Source organism: Perissodus microlepis, chromosome 12 (assembly GCF_051167445.1).
Source record: "Perissodus microlepis isolate ML-2025 ecotype Zambia chromosome 12, ASM5116744v1, whole genome shotgun sequence".
Taxonomy (NCBI): domain Eukaryota; kingdom Metazoa; phylum Chordata; class Actinopteri; order Cichliformes; family Cichlidae; genus Perissodus; species Perissodus microlepis.
The window spans coordinates 1,847,194-1,872,518 of NC_140472.1; the positions used below are offsets into that span (position 1 = coordinate 1,847,194).

The 25,325-nt window shown below is 40.0% G+C and overlaps 1 protein-coding gene across 3 annotated transcripts in view; it reads right to left on the reverse strand.

Annotated features, from left to right (window-relative positions):
* The window catches only part of adgrd2 (adhesion G protein-coupled receptor D2), a 54,843-nt gene extending 31,316 nt beyond the window's left edge, over positions 1-23,527 (reverse strand). Inside the window, exons 1-16 of one of the 3 annotated variants that reach the window (XM_084945425.1) lie at positions 23,452-23,527; positions 23,066-23,133; positions 22,809-22,866; positions 22,498-22,722; positions 21,786-22,415; positions 20,209-20,331; positions 19,365-19,459; positions 18,099-18,380; positions 14,617-14,728; positions 10,456-10,590; positions 10,224-10,332; positions 1,384-1,489; positions 1,234-1,289; positions 962-1,088; positions 706-809; positions 376-478 (exon numbers count right to left, since the gene is read on the reverse strand). In XM_084945425.1, coding sequence (XP_084801551.1) covers positions 376-478; positions 706-809; positions 962-1,088; positions 1,234-1,289; positions 1,384-1,489; positions 10,224-10,332; positions 10,456-10,590; positions 14,617-14,728; positions 18,099-18,380; positions 19,365-19,459; positions 20,209-20,331; positions 21,786-22,415; positions 22,498-22,722; positions 22,809-22,866; positions 23,066-23,110 — 2,310 coding nt within the window. In that variant the 5' untranslated portion in view covers positions 23,111-23,133; positions 23,452-23,527. Of the gene's footprint in view, positions 1-375; positions 479-705; positions 810-961; positions 1,089-1,233; positions 1,290-1,383; positions 1,490-10,223; positions 10,333-10,455; positions 10,591-14,616; positions 14,729-18,098; positions 18,381-19,364; positions 19,460-20,208; positions 20,332-21,785; positions 22,416-22,497; positions 22,723-22,808; positions 22,867-23,065 lie in introns of all 3 variants that reach the window. The other 2 variants (XM_084945426.1, XM_084945424.1) reach the window with 2 other exon arrangements.
* Positions 23,528-25,325: the final 1,798 nt, after the last annotated feature.

Genomic DNA, 25,325 nt, shown 5'->3' on the forward strand with positions numbered 1-25,325 from the left:
AGTTATTTGCATATTCTTCACACTTAAATTATCAATAAACAATCAATAATAAATTATCAATTTATTAAGAGCAAAAAGCTTTTTACAAAATCCACATTCTGATAGCGTAGGATTAGGATCAACACTGATGCTGATCTCGCTCTAAATGACCTATAAAAATTCAGATATTTTCCACTTGGGTGTCCAAACAGGATTTTTCTTTGTTTTTAAATGGGGGATATTAATTTGCTCTACCTTAAACCCCAGCTGGGTTTGCCAGCAAATATTAAGAACATAAAGTTACAAAGTTCTCAGGATTTAGAAATTGCTTGATTTAATTTCATGTATTTTTATTTTTAAAACACTTGATGTGTTCAATTATATGCAAAGACTCACCTCATTTTCAGAAGCCCAACTGCTGCACATCAACAGCAGCTCAGCCACTCCCAGAGCAACTATAAGGTTCTTATGGACAGTTGTGCGGTCTGATTTAGGGACACTGTACAAACACACACGCAAGGACACGCAGTAAAAATATGTGAGCAAAGCTCTTACAGCAGTTCTCAGGATTAAAAAAGTTTTACTGCGACGCTGTTCACACATCTACAGAGGACAATGTTCTGCTTTTTTCCGCTCCATTTATTGATGGGAATCTAGCAGGGTTATATGAAATGCTTTTCACCCTTGATGCTTTACAGAGTGCACTCTGTGACGTTTGTGACTCACCCCACGGAGATGAAGAGGATGAAGGTGAAGAGGAGGCCACACAGAGACACTCCACAGCCAATGAACGTCAGCACCTGCAGAGCTTTTTCATTCTCTGGGCTCCTCTGACACAGTAACACACATTTACAGACACACACACACACACACACACACACACACACAGAGCAAATGTTGTATTAATAGCTCATAGTGAAGATGAAAGCACAAATAAAATCCAGAGTACCACAGCCGTGATAGCTGAGTAGAGGAATATTACCTGGGCTTCATACATCTGCAGCAGTAATGCAAAGTTGGTGGTGTGGTTGCAGTAGCACACAGTATATCCATACTGCTTGGACACTATTTCACAGCCCTTGGTATTCCACCACCCACCAGCGTCTGGGCTAATAAGACACAATTTATTCAACAAACACAATTTACATATGTACATCCCTATTTTTGATGAAAAAATTACATTTATTCTGGTTTTATGGGGAATTTAAAGAAATTCAAAATACAAATCCTTAAAAAAAGTGTATTTTTACTTACGTTAGATTAAAATCCCAGAAGGCACACACGGGATCATACACAGTACCATCTGGATTCTGTCGCAAATGTAGAACATATGATAAATATGAATATAGTTATAAAAAATGGTAGACATGTACAGTTAGGAGAAAATAGAGAGATTTTGTTAACCTGTACTCTATGTTGGAGCTGGAAGCGAACTGCCATGCTAACTGGTTGGTCATCTCCCAGTACTGTGGTAGAAATGACTGAAGAACCCAAGATGGTGCCTAAATACCTGGTTTGGCACAAAAGATTGTGAATTCTCACAGTGAAAGCACACAAGGTAGAACCAAGCATAAAGAACAGGCACCAAAACCTTTTATCTGAAACAAATACTGATGAATCTTTGTACCTTTGTAAGGTCTTTACCTTACAAGATAAATCTACTGTTGTTGTGATTTGGTGCTGTACAAAAAAACCTGAATTAAATAACCTGAGGATGAAATTTCAACAGTACAGTATGTAGAAATGTTGGGCGATCGTGGCTCAAGAGTTGGCAGTTCGCCTTGTAATCGGAAGGTTGCCGGCTCGAGCCCCGGCTCCGACAGTCTCGATCGTTGTGTCCTTGGGCAAGACACTTCACCCGTTGCCTACTGGTGGTGGTCAGAGGGCCTGATGGCGCCAGTGTCTGGCAGCCTCACCTCTGTCAGTGCGCCCCAGGATGGCTGTGGCTACAATGTAGCTGCCATCACCAGTGTGTGAATGTGTGCGTGAATGGGTGGATGTGTAAAGCGCTTTGGGGTCCTTAGGGACGAGTAAAGTGCTATACAAATACAGGCCATTTACCATTTAGAAATGCTGCCATGTTCTGTCAGTTACTCTGGGAATGTTACTGTTGAAATGCTTCTGAATGCAGCGCATGTTTAAAATAAAAGTGTATTATATATTATTATACAGATTATTTCATACAGATTTTCTGCTATTTTGCAATGCATTTAAGCAGATAAGGACTCTTTTTTGGAGCCTTTTCTGGTGTTGTTAACTATAAAGAGAGAGCTACACCTTTTAATATTATGTTTTTTCTGTTTTTGACTATCATGACTATTTACATTTTAGATTCTAACTGAAGGCATCAAAACTATGAATGAACACATATGTATGTATTAAACAAAAAGTGTGAAATAACATGAAAAAACGTGTTTTATATTTTAGATTCTTCAAAATAGCCGCCCTGTTGCTTTGCCTACTGCTTTGCACACTCTTGGCGTTCTCTCCATGAGCTTCATGAGGTCGTCACCTGAAATGGTTTTCAACAGTCTTGAAGGAGTTCCCAGAGATGCTGAGCACCTGTTGGCCCTTTTGCCTTCACTCTGCGGTCCATCTCATACCATCTCCACTGGAATTAGGTCTGGTGACTGTGGCGGCCAGGCTATGTGGCGCAGCACTCCATCACTCTTCTTCTTGGTCAGGATGCTGTGGTAGCTATGATGGTTCAGTGTGCCTTCAATGTTGAAGGCACAGTGTGTCAACAGTGTCACCAGCAAAGCACCATCATAACAACATTCCTCCTCCTCCATGCTTCATGATGGTAGCCATACATGTAGAGACCATCCATTTACTGTTTCTGTGTCACACAAAGTCATAGCAGGTGCAACCAAAGAGCTCAAATTTGGACTCATCAGACCAAAGCACAGATGTCCACAGGTCTAATGTCCATTCCTTGTGTTTCTTGGCCCAAACAAATCTCTTCTGCTTGTTGCTTTTCCTTAGTCGTGGTTTCTCAGCAGCTATTTGACCATAAAGGCCTGATTCACACAGTCTGCTCTGAACAGCTGATGTAGAGATGTGGCTACTGGAACTCTGTGTGACATCTATCTGAGGTGCCGTTAACTTGCGATTTCTGAGGCTGGTGACTCGGAAGAATGTATCCTCAGCAGCAGAGGGACTCTGGGTCTTCCTTTCCTGCAGCGGTCCTCATGTGAGCCAGTTTTGTCATAGTGCTTGATGGTTTTTGCGACTGCACTTGGGGACATATTCAAAGTTTTAGCAATTTTTCGACTGACTGACCTTCAGTTCTTAAAGTGATGATGGACTGTCCTTTTTTTACGTAGCTGAGTGGTTCTTGCCATAATATGAATTCTAACAGTTGTCAAATAGAGCTGTCAGCTGTGCACCAACCTGACTTCTATACAACACAACTGATGATCCCAGCTCCATTAAGAAGGCAACAACTAAACCCTCACAAGGCACACCTGTGAAGTGAAACCGAGTTCAGGTGACTACGTCATGAAGCTCATTGAGAGAAGGCCGAGGGTTTGTACCGCTGTCAACAAAGCAAAGGGCGGCTACTTTCAGAAATCTAAAATATAAGACATATTTAGAGTTATTCATCAATTGTTTCTTTGCTACATAATTCCATATATCTTGCTTCATATAGTTGATGTCTTTGGTATGTATCTACAATGTAGAAAGTAATACAAATAAAGAAAAAACAATAAATGAGAAAATATGTCCAAACTTTTGACTGAGTGAACTTAAACTGAAAGCGAGCCTTTATTATGGCTGATGACATAGAGTTCAAACAACGCAGAAATACCGTGACTAAACTAAACTATAACTACACTGGGAAACTAATACTGTGATAAATTATGGAGACTCAGCGAACTATGACGATGACTGCAAAGACTGGCCGTGAAAACATGGAGGGTGGGAACACAGACGACGCGACACAGACTGAATGAAACACAGAGACTAAATACACATAAGGGATGATCAAGGGAAGTGGAAACACATGAGGGGGAACAGCTGATACACATGAACCTAATGACAGGACAGGGAAAGTGAAACTACACCCACTGACATTAGACACAGACTTTCAAAGTAAAACAGGAAACATGGGGATTAGACGTGACCTGAACTGAACACAACCACACAGACATGACGCATGACAGGTAGACGCACGAACCAGGGAGACTGAATACAGGAGGAGATGACATAAACAACTAAGAAACAAAGGACTAAACAGCAACCTCGAAATTAACTAGATGAACTAAACTAGGGCACAAATGAATACCAAAATATATAAAAACTCAAACACTGGGTCACTAGGGATGGGTATCGAAAACCGGTTCTTGTTGAGAACCGGTTTCCACTGTCTCAGTTCCTTGGAATTGTTTGCCATTTTTGCAAATGATTCCCTTCTCGATTCCAGTCGCCCCGAATGACGTCACCACGTTGCGGAGCGTCATTTACCTGGCAGGAAACACGGCGGCTCAAACGCTCAAAAGTTTGGTTATACTTTACGAGAACGGATGACAACAGGGCAACTTGCTATACTTGCAAAGTAGATATTTCATTTAAGGGAGGAAACACTACGAATATGCAAAAGCATTTGCTCACAAAACACGCGATAACCTTAAATGAATGTCGTGTTTTTAATTCCGCTCCGGACTCGTGAATCTCAACCCAGCAGCAGCGGTAACGTTTGCACGTCCTCTCCCGTTAATGCGGCAGGTAAATAATCAACTAACAGTGCATATTATGTTAGCGCGATCTGCCTTATTACAAAACCTGCCATTACTGTGCATTTAGTGACCATGATGAGAGAGACAGAGTCTGGCTCAGATGCTGGCAGTTCTCGCTGCAGTTTACCGGTAGCGTCTCCTTTCAGGCCAGGATAGACGAATGTCACCGAGCAGTGACTAAGTTTGTGGTCAAAGGCTTGCACCTATTTGCCACAGCAGATGCCCCGATTTTCGGTAAGTGAATGTGTTTAATTGTAGGCAGGGACATTACTGGATATTCTTGTGTAATTGCTACAGAATAATTTATGTTATACTTTGTTATTGCTACAGAAGAATATTTATTTTATTATTTTACATTTACTATTTTTTTTCCTGGGGACCCTGTGACACCCCATTGAAGAGCCATAGGCTGGATCTCTTAAGATCTCACTGTTGGGTTTGTAAGGCCATGTTACTGCTAAATTTCTATCTTGTTCAAAGAGAAGATATAAAACAAAGTTCTAAGCTAATCGACCTTAGTGTTCTCCTTTTTTAAAAAGAATCGATAAGAGAATCGATAAAGAATCGAATCGTTAAACAGAATCGAAACTGGAATCGGAATCGTGAAAATCTTATCAATACCCATCCCTATGGGTCACAGACCCAGCCCATGACAAAAAATGAATGTACTCCCTAAACTTTTTGGAATGTAAAGTATCACACAGATTTTCTCCATGAAGTTATTATTATACTTAACACACGTGAGTAATAAGCCTCAAACTAAGAGTGAATTGCTTATGAGAGTGAGCCTACTGGACAGTTTCAACTACGCCTTTTTCTTTGTAACTCAACTTCAAAAGCCACACAGCAAATTCAAAAGTGTTAAATGTTTTGGTGTTAGTAGTCTTCTTGCAAAAGTAGAGTTAATTTTACTCTAAGTAGAGTCACATTCTTTTAATGTAACTCTGAGGTGTAAAATGATAGTAGTTAAAATCGAGTGTTAAAAATGAGTGTTTCTATGTCAAATCTGGAGGTGTTACAATGGAAACATTAACTCTTGACCTCTTAACTCTGAACTCCTACAGGGGCTATGACACCAATAGAGTAAATTCACAGACTCCGCCCCCAGCACCACAGGCTCCAATCGAAGCTGAAGTGAAGCCGTTTCAGAACATTTTGCTCTACATATTTGAGTTGTTTACCATGCTTGGTAAGTCATTTTTTCAAAGATTGTTTCAATTATTATTATTAGCTTTTACTTCTGTGGCTCTTTGGAGGTGAGACAAAGCTGTGTGGAAGGCATTAGCCATGTTGCTCGGTGATAGCATAATATTCTGCTTTAGCTAGCTGAAAGGTATTGTTTGCGGCCAACAATGTCTAGAATGTGAAGCAGTAGCAGACGTTCTGACTGGGTTCTACGTTAGCATTTAGATCCCTCCAGAGTTTTGTGCACACGGTTTAGGTAAAAATGAAAAAGGTTGAGGTTTTACATTTAGTTCAGTATTACCTGTTGCCTGTGTCCTTGTCTTTTGGGAAAATACTTTACACAAGTAATGGCTCAAAAAGGATTCTTTCTTTTTACTGTGCTGCAATTGATTACAGGATTATTTGTGCCATTAATTAGTGTCAACTAATTTTTATTCAATCTCCACGTAGGATATGCTTGTGAAGATGGAATATGGGGGAGAGCAGAAGTGCGTTGAAGTTCCACAAAGTGATGAATGAAGGACATGCATATTGTATTGAAGAAATAAGTGATGAGAATGCTGTTATTTGCATTTACCAGCTCACCTATGTCAGACCTTTTGATAAGCAAAATTCTAATGAAAGTGAGAACATGTACACTGTTACATCTTTCAGAAAATGTTTTGAAATTGTGGTGCACAGTTCAGAATAAATGTTTTTCAAAAACCATTGCGTCTTTTTAGTAAATGTTTATCTCCAAAAGAAATTTCTAGAAGTTCAGAACAATAAAATTCCCGCTTTTTAGAATTAATTAGAAGATAACTCTTACGTATGTCTGTGAAGGTTCTCAGTCATCCAGGTCATCGTAGTCAAAGGAGCTTGTAAAGAAAAGCGTCTGGACTTCTTTAAGTTACTTGAAGACGTTTCACCTCTCATCCGAGAAGCTTCTTCAGTTCTAAGGTCACTTAGGAGAGTTTTCTCCAAGCATGACATCCCGGTGCATTTCAGACCCAGCAACACGCTCAGACAAAAACTGGTTCACCCGAAAGACAAAACGCCAAAACACAGACTTAACAATGTGGTGTATGCTGTACAGTGCAGCGAGGAATGCCCAGACCTCTACATTGGAGAGACCAAACAGCCACTTCACAAGCGCATGGCACAACACAGAAGAGCCACCTCCACAGGACAAGACTCAGCAGTCCATCTGCATCTTAAGGATAAAGGACACTCTTTCGAGGATGCCAATGTTCACATTTTGGACAGAGAGGACAGATGGTTTGAAAGAGGAGTGAAAGAAGCATCTATGTCCACTGTGAGCGACCATCTTTGAACAGAGGCGGGGGTTTACGACACCAACTCTCTGCCATCTATAATCCAGTTTTGAGATCCCTTCCCAGACGCCTTAACGCCCACTCACATCCTGGGCCATCTGACCTCAGGAATTCGCATGATAAGGTGGGGCCAGGTTTCACAATGAACACACCCGAAACTCTGGCTGATTGGGACCCACACCCAGTTTCACACCTTGGCTCAGGCGATTAGAGGATCATCAGGGGGTCCTTTTGTCCCTCTGTGGGGGGAAACTCCCACTAGGTTTATATCTGGGACTCTCCACCATTTGACCTTAGAACTGAAGAAGCTTCTCGGATGAGAGGTGAAACGTCTTCAAGTAACTTAAAGAAGTCCAGACGCTTTTCTTTACAAGCTCCTTTGATAACTCTTACGTAGTTAAACTAAAATACTCTTTGAGAGTTAATATATAAACTCTTAACACCAAGTGTTAAATTATCAACTCCAGACAGATTTGGTGTTTAACACTAAATCAGAGTTAACGTACCAACTCTCCAAAAAGAGTTAAATTAACACTCTCTGGTGTGGACCCATATAGACACTTTAATAGTGTTGAAATCAAATCTGACAGTGTTAATTTGGACATGCTGGATTTGCTGTGCAGGATTCTGGGGTTTCCTCAGTACTGTTAATGCTGAGTCCATGTTTTGAGGGTACCATTCAATAAAACTTGATGTTGAGCCATCTGTTTGTTTAAAAATTACTGAATTCATTGATCTGAATTCACATTTTTACCCAAATTTGAGCCAGCACACCGGGCTTCTCTGAGAAGTCAGAAATTAATCACCTTTATTATAAAATAGTAGATTTGACTAGAACATAATTATTCAGTATTTAGCACGTTGCCTCAGAGAAAAGAGGCTATTTGATTGAATTGCCCAGTCAGCTGGGACCTCTCTGCATGGAGTTTGCATCTCCCTGTGCCTGTGTGGGTTCATATGCATGTTAGGTTAATTGCTGATTCTAAATTGGCTATGGATGTGAGGTATATAAATTTCAAAGAAAACAGCAAGTTTACCGTTATTCTAAACAATTCTGAGTCATCATTAATTTGTTGTCTCCTCCTGGACAGTAGTTCACCTGCTGTGTCTTCGTGCGACGCAGAAACAGTAAATGGATGGTCTCTACATGCATGGCTCCCATCATGAAGCATGGAGGAGGAGGATTGTTGTTATGATGTTATGAACACACACTGAGCCAGCATGGCTAACACAAAATCTTGCAGCAACATGCCATCCTGGTTTGCGTTTAGTTGGACCATCATTTATTTTTGAAAAGGTCAGTGACCCCAAACAGGACGTGTAAGTGTTATTTGACCAAGAATCGAATTTGAGTCCTTCAAGACTTTTGGAAAACATTACAGATGACGACCTCATGAAGCTCATCAAGAATGTCAAGAGTGAGCAAAGCAGTAATCAAAGCAAAGGGCGGCTGTTTTGAAGAATCTATCTATCTATCTATCTGTCTGTCTGTCTGTCTGTCTGTCTGTCTGTCTATGTGTGTGTGTGTGTGTGTGTGTGTGCGTGTGTGTGTGCATGTTCTCTCTATTTTTATATTATAATAATAAATGAACCAGTGTTTTAATATTATTTTAATCAAACTTGAATCAAGATAAATGGTGTACTTTTGTAAGGGATGTAATTATTTTTACATCTGTGTACAGTGTGAAATTCTTAAAATAAAAAAAATAGGTTATAAGGTGAAAAAAACTTGATGCAGTCTAGCAATACATTTTTTATATAATAATGTAATACCAGCCAGGTTTTCTTTTTTCAACTAGAGCATTCAAATGTCTACAGCACACTGGATTAGTGTATCCCGTATTACTTTGAAATTCCTTGATGTCTTGGTTCCCAACATTAAAAAAGTATTTGGTTTATTATTAAAACAGGAAAATAGTCATTTACAACCTCAGCAAAAAGCTAACTGACTAAGCTATAACCATTTCTGTACTGAAATAAACAGAGAAATTTTACAATGCACAAGTTCACTGGTTTCTCCAGCTTCTCACTCTGAAGCCAATAACTGTATTTTTAGTTTTCATGAAAAAGTTTACATAAATATACAGCTGTAATTTTTCATTTTGACAGATAAAGCTAAAACGTTGAGTAATAACTGATTGTAATTTGGTGGTTTTCAAGCATGGGAGGTGGAGATACTGTATACTGGTGTTGTGGGCAACATGGGGAAATGCCTCAACTACTAATGAGTCACAGGTTAGCTGACCTGCTGCTGCTGTTCTGAGCTTTACTTCTTTATTCAGCTGAACAAATTATACAGTTTATAAGCTGATATTTGATGAGCCACGATGGCTATTCTTCAGCTCCTAGTCAGTATAAAGCTTTCAAATCATTAAATTGGACTTTAGCAAGAATCATAATATTAGATTGAAATTAAGAAGCAGGTCATGCTGAAATGCATCTAGACCAGGCATTCTCATAGTGAAGAGTGCTGCGGCTCACTGTGTGAGCCGTAAGTCATCAACAAAATATGTGGCATATTGTCTAAAGTCTTAGATTTTGTCTTAAATCTTCACACTAATCAAAATATAAGAGAAAGTAATGTATTTTCTTTGAAACTTTATCCAAAAATGATCAACAATACAGACTGTTGGCTATAAACAGCTAATGCAACCCAGTGATATGCAGAGTGTTAAATGGGAATAAATGATCCAGGTGCTTATTGGGACAGTTACTTTGAAACATGGTCTAAATTAACTGCAATTTCATTAAAAACTACATGCACCAAATACCCAGTTGAAATTCATCTAAAAGAATTATTAAAACAAATAAGGTTTTAAAGCCTTTTGCCCTGGGAGTTACTTCTCTCACATAACTCCAGAATAATACGTGAACATAAACTGCAGGGCTGTAAATTATATTGAAATTTTCATTTTATCAAATGTCAATGTTTGCTGAAAAGTCCCATCTTTTTTACATCACAGTCACAACTTTATGGATAACACATGACAATGGGTTAAACGTTTACCTTTGGCTGCCATCAGTGACGGTGGGCTCCATGGTGATGTTCTTCTCAGGATTGAAAAAAGGCCGCAGAGAGCCGTACCACATGTTGACCAGCGTGAGCTTATGGAAACCTGCACATGTGATAAAATACGATGGCAAAGGTTTGTCAGGTTGAACCAAGAAAAAGAATATGTTTTGTTTTTGCTTGCTTGAAGAGCAAGAGAGGGAAGATGGTTTTTGTAGCAATCTCCGACCATTGTTATGGAGATCCTGCATCTTCTGATGTGGGACTGAAATACAGTCTAGGATGGTTGGCTTCTCTGTTTCAGGTCCACAGAAACTCGATCCTCTGGATACTTCCTGCAGCTTCTGCTGCTGCACCACCAATTCTACGAACAGGATTAAAAAGGTTTAGATACATTATTCATCATTTTAATGCTTTTATTACATATTACAACTCGTTTTATATTCATTTAGTAACACATGTTTACACTTTTTCAGTAGCAGGTTTAAACCAAAGTCTCAAAACAATGACAATAATGTGAATTACAAAGAGGACTGAAAACATCTTAGCAGAAAGCTAAGATACAGAGGTGGGAAGTAATGAAGTACAAATACTTTGTTACTGCATGTCAGCAGAACTTTCAGTTATCTGTACTTTACATGAATATTATTTTTTCTGACAACTTTTTACTTTTACTCCCAACATTTTTAACACATATCTGTACTTTCTACTCCTTACATTTTCAAAACAGGCCCGTTACTTCAGGCTCAGCAGTATCATTTATAGCGTTTATACTTAGCAGGTAAAACTGGGCCGGACCGAGTGCATGTGTCCATATGTTGTAGTCGAGCTTCTAGAGGAACAAACATGAGTGATGTTTCTACACAACGTAACATTTGGACACATTTTCCCCCAGCCCAACAAACACCAGCAAACACACAAACTGTTTGTGTGCAGTTAATACATTAATATAATATAACATATAGTATAATCTTATAATAAAATATTAGTCATTCTCCCTGTGAATAATAATGGATGTCCTTCAAGGAGCTACGTTTTGCTTTCTTACTTTGAGTACATTTCAGAGACTGTACCTTTTCACTTTTACTTGAGTAAAGAAGTAGAATCAGTACTGCAACTTTTACTGGAGTATTTTTTAACTCAAGTATCTGTACTTCTACATAAATACAAAAATGTCTGTACCTTTGCTACCTCAGCTAAGATAGAATATCTTCCGTAGCAACATTATTTCTATACTGCACCAAACCAGGACTTTAATCTAATAAATATATGAATAAATAGACAGTTTCTTGTTGCAGAGGTGCTTCAAGCTTTATAAGTTTTAAAATTTTGTATTTTTACATAACTCAAACATCATCAGATATTTAAAAAAGTCCTGAAAGCAGATAAAACAAACCAGACAAAGAAATGAGACCAGAATATTAGATTGTAATTATTACATATCTGTGAGTGGGAGATCACATTTGCGGCCTTTTGCTTTTATTATCAGTGACTTTCAGATTAAATATTATGTTATTATTAATGTTATTATTAGTGATAAGTTCAAACTAAAGATGTCACCCAGAAGCTACACAGTTGCCATTTTCTTAATAATTTTTCCACCAGAACTTGAAAATTGAACACGACCTTGTGTTGTGAGGTTTTGTTGTCTTGTAGTTTTGTCTCAGACTCTCTATAATTCAATTACAATTCAATTCAATTAATTACACCAACTCACAACAGGTGCCTTGAGGTGCTTTATATTGTGAGGTAGACCCTACAATAATACATACAGGGAAAAACTGGGGGGGTCATATGATTGTTGGGTTGGGGGTCAGCTGCCTTATGGTGTGGCTAATAAAGTTCAGAGAATTTGTTAGTGACCATGTTTACATTTGGCTCAATGAAGTTTGGACTTTACTCTCATATTTTATTTTTTATTTTCTCCATGTTTTATTTTTAAAGGCTAAGAGTGAGCATTGTTTACATGCTTATTGTTTTTCCATCGTGTTTTTAATTGCTACTACCAATGCTGCATTCATGTGTTCATCCAGTCAGTATATATTAAAAAAATACTATGTTATTTTATCCCAAGATCCAGACCGCACGCAGTGTTTGTTATTGATTCTTTGGAACTGAACTCAGTCTGAGAGCATCTGCGTTTTGTTACTTATGTTTCTAGTTTTGGTTCTTGTTTGCTTTCATCTCTGTTCCATTTTTCATGTCCAGTCTGTCTTTGTCTCGTCTCTGTGTCCTGCCTCCATCTGTCTGATCTGTGCTTTGTCCTTTTTCTTCCCAGTCTGTCATGTCTCCATCACTGTTTATTCCCCAGTTGGTTAAATCAAATGAAGAATTGAATTTATTTCTTCTCCTCACATACAAAGTCTTGAATAATCATGTCCCATCACATCTTAAACACCTCATAGTACCTTATCGCCCCAATAGAGCACTTCCCCCTCAGGCTGCATCCTATTTGTGGTTCCTGGGTTTTTAAAAGGAGAACAGGAAACAGCTGTCATGCCATCAGCTGTCAGGACCCCTGTCTTGTAGAACCAATTCCCAATCTGGATTCAGGAAACAGACCATCTTTCTACGTTTAAGATTAGGCTTTAAATTTTCCTTTAAAAAAAAAAAAAAAAAAGCAAAAAAAAAAAGCTTATAGTTATGCCTGGATCAGGTGACCTTGAATACTTCCTTAGTGATGGTGCAATAAGCCTAGGCTGCTGTCGGCTTCCCATGATGCACCGAGTGTTTCTCCTTCACTCACCTCTTTTCACTACCTCTCTGTGTTTATCCACCACTTTGCATTCAATTGTTTGTTATAATTAATCCCTGGCTCTCTTTAACAGTCTGTGTTCTGTCCTGCTCTTTCTCCTCATCCCAAACCAATCGTGGCAGATGGCTGCCCCCCAGTTCTTTCTTCTTGTTTTTCACCTGATTGTTGGGGTTTTCTCTGTATTTTCATAGGGTCGTTAATATAAAGCGACCTTACAATATAAAGCGTCTTGAGGAGATTGTTGTGATCTGATGATAGTAGATGACAGCAAAGAACAGGCTGTAACAGGCTGAGAGTGTTAAAATGATGTCACTCTGCAGTGATTCCTCATATTCTTCTTTTCCATTGTCAGCCAGTGCTTGTTCATGGGGGGGGGGTCATCTGATTGTTGGAGGCTTCTCTGTATGGGACTTAATCCAGTCTCATCCTTGATCCTTGTCTTTGGACTTACTGTAAGACTTTGTTTTGATGGTGTTGCTTTACAGCGGGCCAATAGTGATTTGACTCCATGATGAATTTTTAACTTTGCATTTTTTGGTAATGTTATTTTAATGGAGAAAGACAGAATATAAATTAAATATCTATATGAATACAGATACATCCATAGACAGACATGCAGCCAAGTGATACACCCAACATATCTACACGTCATAATATTCTGGGTAATGGAAATGCAACTGAAACTTCTCAGTGTTAGAACATCCCACCTAGACACCAAGTATGTTGACTTGACCGGGCAGGCTGGGCTCTAAATAAGTTCAACTGTTTTGTGATTTCAGGTGGAATAGCCCTGCTCTGTTTCCTCCGATATTGTGTCATATTAAGTTAGTGTCACATAGTGAAGAAAGGTGAAAAATTACTATACAAAGTGTCCATCAGCAGACGAGAAGGCATATACTTAACATTAAAATAAACACAGGTACACAGGTGTGCATTATTTGTTTGTGGAGAAGTTGTTAAAGCAGTAGCCAATCAGCTTTAATTGTCATATTTGCACTGAGGACATCAAAATCCACAGGACAATGGCAGATTTTACCATTTGAGCAGTGCAATAAGGAAGTGTCTAACAGATCAGTTTAAACATCGTTTGGATACAGTTTAATCCATAAGTGTCTGAATAATAACAGTGGATTTCATTAAAAACCATCCTTATAGTTCAAATGATACTTGTCAACTGAACTGGCTGTAGTTCCTAAACAGCTAATTCAATAGTTTTGTTAAACAGTGTCTTATGATCCATGTTCATGAATACACGCTGGAAAAAAGGTGCAGAATCTTAAAATTAAAGCTAAGATACATTCTGCAGTTAGTCATAGTATAGCATTTTGTTAAACGTGTATTTGATTATCAGTACAAAACTCCTTTTTATGTTCTATTATTGTGTTTCTGTCATCACTGGTGAATAGATCTCATCTTTCTGAAGGTCATTTGTTACATAATTGCATTTTTTCAGAAGCTTTCTAAAACTGCTTGATGATGAAGCCAGAGCCTGTATCTGTTATACCTTTGTGTCCAAATTCCTCTGCTCTATTTTCACATTTAAGCCATTCTAATGTGTGTGTTTGTGTGTGTGTGTGTGTGTGTGTGTGTGTGTGTGTGTGTGTGTGTGTGTGTCAGAGAGGGAGATAGACTCACTGATGTTGGGGCTGCGGATGGTTAGGTGATTGGTCTCTGCCATTAAGCGAGGGCTCAGGCTGGTCACCATGTGGTCAATGCGTTTGACCACATCCATGGGGCCGTTCACCACCTCAAACACAGACCACGAGCAGGTTAGCAGCAGTGACACGTGCCCACTATGGCCTGCTCACGGCAGTCATCAAACCGAAGAAGGCAGATCTCAAAATGGCCATTCATACAGTACTTTTATCCTCTTAACTGTTTCCCACACTGTTGTAGCAGAACTGGGCACATACACACCTCAGTGGATGGGCCTATAATGCAGCGTACAATCAGAGATTTCCTGTTGTCTGTATTGAAAACCTGCATTCTGATTTCAATTTGCCCATTGAAGAACTGAACCTTGGAGACAGCTGGGAGCAGAGCAAGAGAGGGAGGTTTATGGATGAGCACATGCACAGTTTTTTTTAAATGGCTCATCATTGAGTCTGCGTTGAGTTGGCCTTGGAGCACTGCGAGTTCTGAGGGGGAAGGGAGGCAAAGTGCTGAGAGAAACACTTGTCATAAGGCAACCTTTATACAGATCCATACACATCAATAGTGCAGAAGCAGAGGAGGAAAAAATAACAGAGCCTGGTGACAGAGATGAGGGAAAACACAGTGGAGCGAATGTGAACAGGGTTACATGGATGCTTTTACTCAATAATTAGAGAAAATTTGGGAAAATCTGGATGAGTAAGCAATGACTTGGAGGCAGACTTTAAATTTATCAGCTCTGTTCTTCATCACTGAAGCTGATGTTGAGCTCTTATAACACAGACCATAGAAGCATACTGTCCTCTGGTGGATTTGAAGGAAAATAACACCTACGTTCCTTCCTACCCAAACCAGTCACTGGAGCGTAAGTGGGACAACAGCCTTTCTCTTGGTCCTCACACGTCCTATCTTTTGATACTGAGCAGTGATTAGACCAGTGTTCTCTTCACCAAATGGAATTTCTGACACGTTTGTGTGAGGTATAATCTCAACATCTATTAGGTCATTTAATATCTGTGCAGGGTTATGTATAAAGGTTGGGTAAAGCCAATTTAACATGTAGCATCTTTTATTTAGCATCTGACGGAGAAAAGAAACATCACCAATCCTGGATCAATCAAGAGTCAGCTATCTCATTCTGGAAAGTGCAGCAGGCAGGGAACCACTTGTACAATTAATTAGTTCTCAAAGTTTAAAAAATTATTTTAGCATAAAGCAGCTTCGCAAATTAGGGAATGTAGTCACAGGTGTTTACGTAGCAGTGAGGTTGTAATGCCTGGGTCCTGAAAGCGTGGGCCGTGGACCATCAATATAAATATAATATGATGACCATAAATAATAGAAAGTGTACCAATAGTTTTTTCACAGTTATGGGATTCAACAAAGCATAGTGACATCTAGAACAATTTCTACACGTCTTTAGTACATTTCAGTTTTCAGGTACAAGCACTCTCCTTTCTTGCCATTATCCCCAACTGGTTTCGGCAGATAGCTGGCCCTCGTTGAACCTGGGATTGGGTCATGTGACACGGACTGGGTTTTATAGCACTTTTCTACTCTGAGCACTCAAAGATTTTACGAAAGCTGCCTCATTCATATAAGCACTTTTTTTTTTACACGAGTCCTTTCTATACTCTGATGGATGCATCGGGTTAGTACCCTGCCCGAGGACACTTGGCACATAGGGGCTTAAGTTGCAGTGCCATTTAGCAGCGTTATGGCTTGAGTGTAAACATTCCTCCTCATTCGTTCTGTCCTGGCAGCAAGCACATGGCAGCTTGTTATTAAGGTGGCTGGTTCCCCTGCTGTCCTCCTGGCTGCAGATGTGCAGCGTTTGCTGTCTGTCCTACAGATTCAGGAGGCTGAACTAGCTGAATGAACTACCTTCCTGAGGACCAAATGGTTCCATCAGATGTGTTTCTACTTCCAGGAGGTGATGCTCCAACTCAGGATGCAAGGGTAGACGTTGCTGAGCACCCTGGGTGGGAGTTTGAAGCCCTTTAATCATCTGAGGTACTCATCAGGACTATATCCCTGAAACTAATTTTATGTTAATTGCATATAAAATTCAATACATTTTCAATAGGCTTAACAAAAGGTTTGCAAATCTATATTTAACTGTTTATATTTAGGGATGCGACTTCTGTGGATGATACAAGTGTTACGTCTGTGTGTTTTGGTGCTTTCTAAAGGTTAGTACTTCATACCTCAAATACTTAAAAACAAAGGAAATAACAGAATTCGATAAATGGAATCTGTGTGTGCATCACAGAAGAGTACAGTGAATTCATTTTTGTTTCTAAATGTATTTTGAATTTATCAGGATCAGCTCTTGAATAGAGAACCACACACACTCTTAAATCCACTCCCACGGTGAATTTACAGATCACCAGTGAACCCACTATTTTGTTAGTTACTTTAACTCAAGTTACTTTAAATACATGTAGCAAAGGTTTAATTCCAAATATAGAGTGTACTAAACATCAAAACAAACAGAATAATCAGCGATGAGTTAAGCAGACGTTTCCTGCCTTGCCTCCATTTTAGCCACGTTGAGCGAGAGAGAGCAGGAGTTTGTGCAGTTGCTACAGCAGAAGCATGTGCAGTAGTTCTTCAGCATATACAAAGAATAATGACCCTTAAAGACTTGTTTTCCATTTAGAAGCTGCCATTATTCCATTTATTTGAAAATCTATTCCTACTACTTGAGCTTCGGATCCTTAAAGGAAGAGTGGGTTAAGGCTGACAACTACATTCTTCTATCTGACTGTACAATAGTAATCAGGTCAGATGTAGAGTTATATATTGCACACATCTGGAAACAAAATATGCATTAATTCCCTGAGAGATGGAACATGATCCCTAATGTTTAGAATAACTGTCGTAGGCTATGGTTTGGGCCACACACATCCCATTTTCCCTGGCTGTATCTTAATTGGCCCGTGGGGATAAATAAAGTCTTTCTGATTCTGATTCTGGCAAACTAGAAAAAGTATCCTGAACAATCCTGAAAGTAATCATTGGGCAGCTTCTACCTTCACGTTTATTCTAATAACAAAAAGAGAAAAAGAGTTTTTGGTTTTAGAGGAACTGGCTGTTCAAACAGAAGATGCTGAAGAGAATGATGACTGTGTTTATTTGTGAATGAGGGTAAATGAAGCTTTGAGTACTCAAGTAGAGTAAAAAAGTACTATGTAAGAATCAGTCCATTTACCCTTTATCCATCAGTTTCCTTCTGTTCACCCAATCCTGGAGTGTGGGCTTGCTGCAGCCTATCCCAGCTATCACAGGCTGACAGGCCGGGTACACCCTGACCAGGACTGCCACAGGGCAGGAAAACAAGGAACTCTAAGCACTTCTGGTACAGTCTGAATGACACGTTGAGGTTGTGTAAAAACATCTGATATTGTGACACTGCAGGTAAAAACACACAGTCAGTATCAGAGTCACTCAGTGTGAACTACCTCTTTGATGGCTTGCCACTTTAAGGTGTCTTCTTCACTGATGATGCTGTCAGCCAAGCTGATGAAGTGCTGGCTGAGCTCCTGTATGTTGTCCTGGCTGTAGTTAGTGTCATGGGTAAATGACTGTGAGGGGACGTCTGCAGTTAGAGACAGAAGCTGTATGAGGGACATCATGTCTGCTGGCTGCAGTCCCTCGTCCCGGGTGTCCTCCAGGGCCTGGACAGAGACGTCAAGCAGGGCAGATGCCTGGGCCAGGCTGCTCAGCCCTGATGGCAGCATCAGCTAGGAGAGGACACAGTGTGATTAATATTTACTAATAACTTTCTGTGACATTAGGTCATTTGAGTTCATGCGTTTTTATTGGTGTTTTCCTGTTGGAAAGTGGTAAAAGCCTGATAAAGAATAAGAAATCAAATTTAAAAAGTCTGGACACAATTATTGTCACAATTATCATAAAGAGCACAATAACAATATAATCACAATGTGTTTAGGAGGTGAAAAATAACAGTTATGTTATTAGTCAGCGTCATCTCAGATTTATTTTTAATTTAAAAAAATGCAGATTCATGTAGTTGGCAGGAGACACTAACTGCACAAAAGCATACAAAAAGAAAAAACAATCTGATTTCCTAATGATAGCATGATCTGTATATCACTGACACACTATCAATATTTCATTTTCATATGTTGCAGTTACCCCTCCGTGAATCGCTCCCTTATCATGGTGGAGGGGTTTGTGGTAGCGTCTCCCTACCAGGGGAGACCAGACAAAGAGTCATTTAAACCCACTATGAGCAGAGATCAAGGGAACTGTTCACCCTGCCTGGGGTAGGGTTACCGGGGCCCTGCCCTGGAGCCAGGCCCAGGTAGGGTGTGTGTCTGGTAGCCAGGCATTAGTCTGGGTACAGCCTGAAAAAGGGACATGAGCCCACCCTCCTGTAGACCCACCACCCTCAGGGGGCGCATTAGGGGTTGGGTGCAATGTGTTCTGGGCCAGGGGAGGCTAGGGGCAGAGACCCTGGCGGACCGATCCTCGTCTACCAAAACTAGCAATTGTTACATGCAATGTCACCTCTCTGGTGCGGAAGGAGCCTGAGTTAGTGCAGTTGAAAGGTCCCAGCTAGATAAAGTCCACCTCAACCCACAGTGTGGGCCCTGGAACCAGTCTCCTGATACTTTTCAATGCAAAGTATGTTACTAGATTTAAATAAAGATATAAAAAAATGCAGTGCAGTTATAAAACATATAAAGCATGTAGAAGTGTACCTGGCTCTGGTTGGAGAGCTTCATCAGCTGGCTCATGAAAGCAGTGGGCTGAGAGCTCTGAGAGTCACTCATCTGCTTCATCTTCAGGTAACGCTCTGTGCCAAAAACAATATGACATGAATGTAGGTGATATATAGTAAGGGCAGCATGCACTGCTGCTCACAGATCATTACTCAGTCCTGGGCCTGCTGCAACCTCCTAGAGTGCAACACTAAACTCAAATCAAAAGTGACCTCCCTTACTTAAAGCTCAGATAGTGTGATTTAATTACAGGAGGCAAAGAACTGAGACTTTATTACTCATTATTAATGCTCAGTTGAGGACTGTAACTCCAGTAACCCTGCTTGATACCATTTTTTTTTTTTTTTTTTACCATAGATCAATTCTTTTGATCAACATTTAGAAGAAACTTGGGGGGAAAAAGATCTGTGACTTCCTGTTTCCTGCTGACAGGAGAAGTAAAATGAAGCTATAGAGAACAGGAGCATCTGCAAGGGGTGGCAGGGGGTGGGAGGGGCAATGGGAAGTCAGAAGATTTCATTAGAAGTGAATACAGTGTAGGAAGTCAGTGTAGAAAACATGGAGGATCATTTTCATGGTCATCGTGGTAGGCATTGGTTTTGTTTTGTTTTTTGAAGGAGTACAGCATCAACTCCTCTCACAAAGCATCTTTACAGCTCATGTGTCAAAATGTTTCCAACACAGCTGAAAATTGCATGCAAACAGGAAAGATGTGACCCTGACCTGACTTCAACGCTCAAATTTAAATGGCTTAAAGTGGTGGAAGGTTAAATAAGTCCCATCATGTACCAGACCACTGCAGCGTGCAGCCTGTGAGGCTCACCTCTGCTGCTCCTGCAGATGAAAGGCAGGAGATCGAGGCAGTCGGTCAGACCCAACTGTGGAAGCTCAGCTGACCAGCCCTGCAATGTTCTGCAGCCCTGTAGCTCCACCTGCTGGTGCACTGCTGCAAACACGTACCAATGGTCACACAAGACAAGAGTTAGTATGAAAAAAATATCTGAAGCCTTGTTAGGTGAGAATTAATGGACAGGATATGACATTTGATTAAAGCAGAAAACTGAATAATGGTTTTAAATTATATCAAGTTGCATCTCAGTAATGTGCAAACACAAATGAAACCTATCTTAGTGCTGATAAGAAAAAAACTGTGCTCAGATCTAGTAAGAGGAAATATCGGGGAGTAGTCAACACTGCTAGGAGCTGTTCCTTCCCAAGCCGCCCCCCCACACACTGACTGAGCTCTGGGAATCCCCTGCAGTCATCCAGCCCTCCCTGCACACTTTCTTTCTGCTAGTTCTGGAAGCATCCCAGACTTTTCCTGTATAAATTTAATTCTATGGTTTTATACTGAAGTAAGAATGTGACAGAAAGGCTTTTCTGTGATGCTTTGTGCAAGAACACATGAAATAGTCATAAAGATTTTCTTTTTTGTGTAGACAGTATAGTTAGAATCAGTTCCTCCATAGTTAGAATAACAGGATGTAATTATTAGAATAACAGGATGTAATTATTTTTCATAGTTTAATTTTACTGATGACTATACATCAGTAAAATTTTAACTGTTTACTGTTATTTTACAGTATTTTTTTGTCGCATTCTTAAAAAAGTAACTATTTCAGCCCCTTGACTGTTTTATCCAATGACTACCTTTTACATGGGTTACTGTCAGCTCATTCAACTGTTTATTTGTTCTTGTAAGCTAGGCTATCAGCCTGGTGGCCAAACCAGGTTGACCTTTGTTGTGAATTGCCACTAAGTAGATCAAACTGAATGAAGTGGATTTATTTCTGTGTTACACGTGGCCAGCTTAACCTTTACATAATTACTTTTTAGTCATTTATTTTAGCTTTTGCAGTTCTTTAATAAAATGCATAGATTACGTTTAGCTGTCCTGTTAACCTTAGATTTTCTTACTCATCACAGCTGTTTAGCTGTTACAATTATTTAACATTTTTAACTATTTATTCATTATTTATTTGTCTTTCAGTTGCTTGTATGTTATTCTGTTTTAGCTGTGACATTTTGTTTATCTGTTACTTCTAACTAACCTACAATAATTTAAAATATTTACCAGTTTTAGATCAAATCTTTATAGTTTACTGGATAGTTTGCGCTACCTGGGACTATTTTATATTTCATTTTTTATTTTTTTAGTTGTCATTCATTTTTAAATTTGAACACTGTCTAATTATTACACTTTCAAGGCAGTTTGACTTTAACCCTCTGACATTGTGCATATTTTTAAAAAAGCTACTTTACTTTGTATTTCTCCTTCATAAAGTAGAGCAAAAAGCATCAAAGCAAGGTTGACAAGGCCAACAAAGTATACCAACATACAACAGCTCTTATTAGCAGAGAATAAATTTAAGTTATAGATTTTAAAAGGAGTCATCTTACCCGGGCAAAACAAACAGGCCTGCACCTCTTTGACCACAGGGTGGCTACTAAGGAGCTCAAGGTTCCAACTGAAAAGTAGGTCCTGGGTGACTGGTGAACATTCATTTAGCAGACGGACATGGTGTGATTCCAAAGACATGTTCCAGACATTTAGGTCAGTTATATTTCCAAAGAAAGGCTCTGTAAAATTCCCGCCAAAAGAGTCTTGGTCCTGCCCCAGGATCAGAATCCCATCACCGTAGATATCCCTGGAAGTGTCTGTGTCTGAGCCTGCGTCTTTCCTGTCTCCGTCCACATAGGTAGCCCAGTGGCCACCACTCTGCTGCCATGTGACACAGATTTGATGCCACGCACCATCATTTGGGAAGGATGCCTTGTATGGTAGGTGCTTCCCATGGATGATGAGCGCCAGCAAAATGCGACCCTGCATGTCTGCTTGGCCTCGCAGCTGGAACTCATTGGTAAAGACAGGTGCAGCGTAGGAAAATATGGTCGACACCTCACTCCACCATGGGTCCCACTGAACTCGAACACAAACACTGACAGATGAGAGGGCTGGGAAGGACTTGTTGACGTGTGCAAAGCCCTCACGCGACTCCTTTGGAAACTTTAGAGCTGAGAACTGCAAATCTGAAAGATGAGAACAAAAAGGTGTTTCACGTAAAACAAAACAAAACAGAAATCTGCAGCTTAAAACTGCGTTTTCACTCACACTGCTGGGAGAGCGCCACAGGCTTGGAGGCTACTCTGCTGGAATCCCTGACCCAGACGGATGAATGAAGTCCAGCCTGCCGAAGCAGCTCCAGAACTTCCTTCTGGTCTGAGGTGATGAGAGAGCTAAACCGCCCTCTGCAGAAGCTGTCGGCTCTAGAGAAGGACAGCGAGTCATTGACCAGCTGGAAAGCCCAGTGTGGTGTCAGATACACCAGTGTTTCTCCTAGAAAGTCAGACATATACATGAAGTTTCATTAAACATGGATAATATAGAGGTTTTATTTAGCCTTTAGTGGCCAGAATTCTCACCATTTGAGCCCTCTACTCTTTCTGGCACGGCATGTGTCGGCTCACTTTCACATCCCACCTACAGGACAAAGAAAACCAGTTTACCAAAATACCAAATTAAAAAAAATGACCTATACTCAGTAATTTGAATTTCCATGTTTTAAATGTTTGTTTGGGGTTTTTGTTTTTACATAAAAAAGGTAACAACAATGAAAAAAGCACACATCAAATAATTTGTATCCATTTAAATCATTATGGAAAAATGAGAAGGTTATTACCTCAAACAGGAAGAGTATGAGTCCAGTAAGCAGGGTTCCCATCATCTCTAAGCCAGTGTAGCGTTCTGCTGTAATAAACCATTCAGGTCACCAGTGCAATTATGAATTATATTTCTGCTAAATCTAGATAAACGCCACTGATTATGAGCATTTAAGCCATAAACATTTCAGATGCTGCTGTGAGCAGTGCATGACAATGCCGGTGGCAAGCATGTGTCACTCTTCAACAGCTGGTTCGCAAATATTCAATTTTTTTCCCAGTTTATGGGAGATGTTAAATCCCTTCTTTCCTCCAACCAGTACAAAAAGTAGTGTGAGGTAATATGGGAACAAGATCCAGCTACACCGGATAATGGAACCCAAATCCAGACTAGTACTGCTAATACCTCAACAACAGCGTTCAATATACCCTGCAGTGCAGTCTGATCTCCTGACTGGGAGAGAGCTGGCGATCCCAGTGCATCTGTCCAACAATCCCAGTCTGTCCTGCCTCCTCTTTGCGACAGACTCAAACTCCTCCCTCTCCTTTCTGCCCTCCACCCTGAAACCATCAGGCTTTGTCATGCAAATAGAGACATTTTTTAAAAGAAGCCTATTTACGTAAGCAGTGTCAAGCATTTGCCAGAGAGAGTTCATCAGCAGCAGCAGGGTGGCAGACATTTTTACTGTATGGGCCTTATTTATGTTTACTACAGAACACTTTGTGTTAAGTGGGACATCTGTTTCATTATTGTACTTCAAAGTTAGTAAAACATTAGTGCTACTCATGTAATCCACCCACAAAGTTTGTCTTTGACAGATTCTATCAGGTGGCTTCGTGCATCATGTAAGCGAGCTTTTACAAGCATCAAGCATCTCCTCACCTTCACAGTACACTTCCTGCATCAAACAGGCATCTTCTGCTCTGAGGTTTATCCAGTGGCATTGCACTGACTATGTGACAACAGCAAAAAGGAAGGGCAAGAAACGTACACTGCATTTTACAGGTTGTAAGCAAACCGCTGGTTAAACTGGAACTTATATAGCACTTTTCTAGTCTTGCTGGCTGCTCAAAGCATATTAAACTACAAGTCACATTCACCCATTCACATTGTGTACTCTTCAAACACTACATTTACTGTACCTGTACAATTACTCTGACACACATGGACTGTTGGAGGCAGCCAGAAGAAAACCAAATGAGTTATTTCTATTGTGTCATCCTGCAAGGTGGCGCTTGTGTAACAAATGCTGCTAAAATCACTAACCAACAACAAGAAATCCAGCCAGCAGTCGTACATTACAACGACTTTATGTCTGACAGTTTTAAGTACATGGCGTAGTAAAAGTATTTTCCAAAAACTGCGATTATTGTCTTATACTGCAGTAGTACTGTGCTAAAGCTATTTCCTCCAGTCAGATGCACAGTTGAGGTGAAGTTCTCAAAGATGCAGAAAGTCTGGTTACTCCTGTGTTCATGTGCCTTCCCCTCACAAGAACCTGTAATTCAGTTTGCTAATGCCAAAATATCATTTCATCTAATAGAGTCAACAGCAACTACAAGTTCAGTCAGAACACACTTCATAATATTTTTAACTGATTTACATGGCACTGAGTGAAATAAATATTTTATCCCTGAGCCAGAACTGTCAGGTAGAGGCAGTCGTCTACAGCAACTGGTTGGGCTGAGGCGAGGAAGACAGACAAAAAGACAGGCTGTGGAAGACAGCCAGAGATTAATAACAGCTAATGATTAAATGCAGAAAGCACATAGAGAAATGAAAAAGGTGTCAAAGAATTTTACTATTCTAGGCAAGACTGTAGATCTGCACAAGGCTGGAATGATCCGACTTTGAGAAGCTTGGTGAGAAAGTGACAACTCTTGGTACAATTATTTGGAAATGGAAAAAATATATATATATAAAATATACAAACATAAAATGACCATAATTTGCCATTGGTATGGAGCACCATACAAGATCTTACCTCATGGGGTGAGGATGACCATGAGAAAGATGATGGATCAGCCCAAAAGGAGAAGCTGGTTATTGTCTGGGCAGGTAAAGGCAGTTGTGACCACAGTCACCTAGGACACCATTGGTAACACACTATGTTGTCATTGATGGAAATCTCTCACCACTCTCAAGGTCCCCCAGGTCAGGATGACACATGTACAAGCTTGTTTTAAGTTGGCCAATGGATATCTTAATGATCCAGAGACGGCTTGTAAAGGATGTTCTGTGGTCAGATGAAACCAAAATTGAGCTATTTGTGTCAAGAA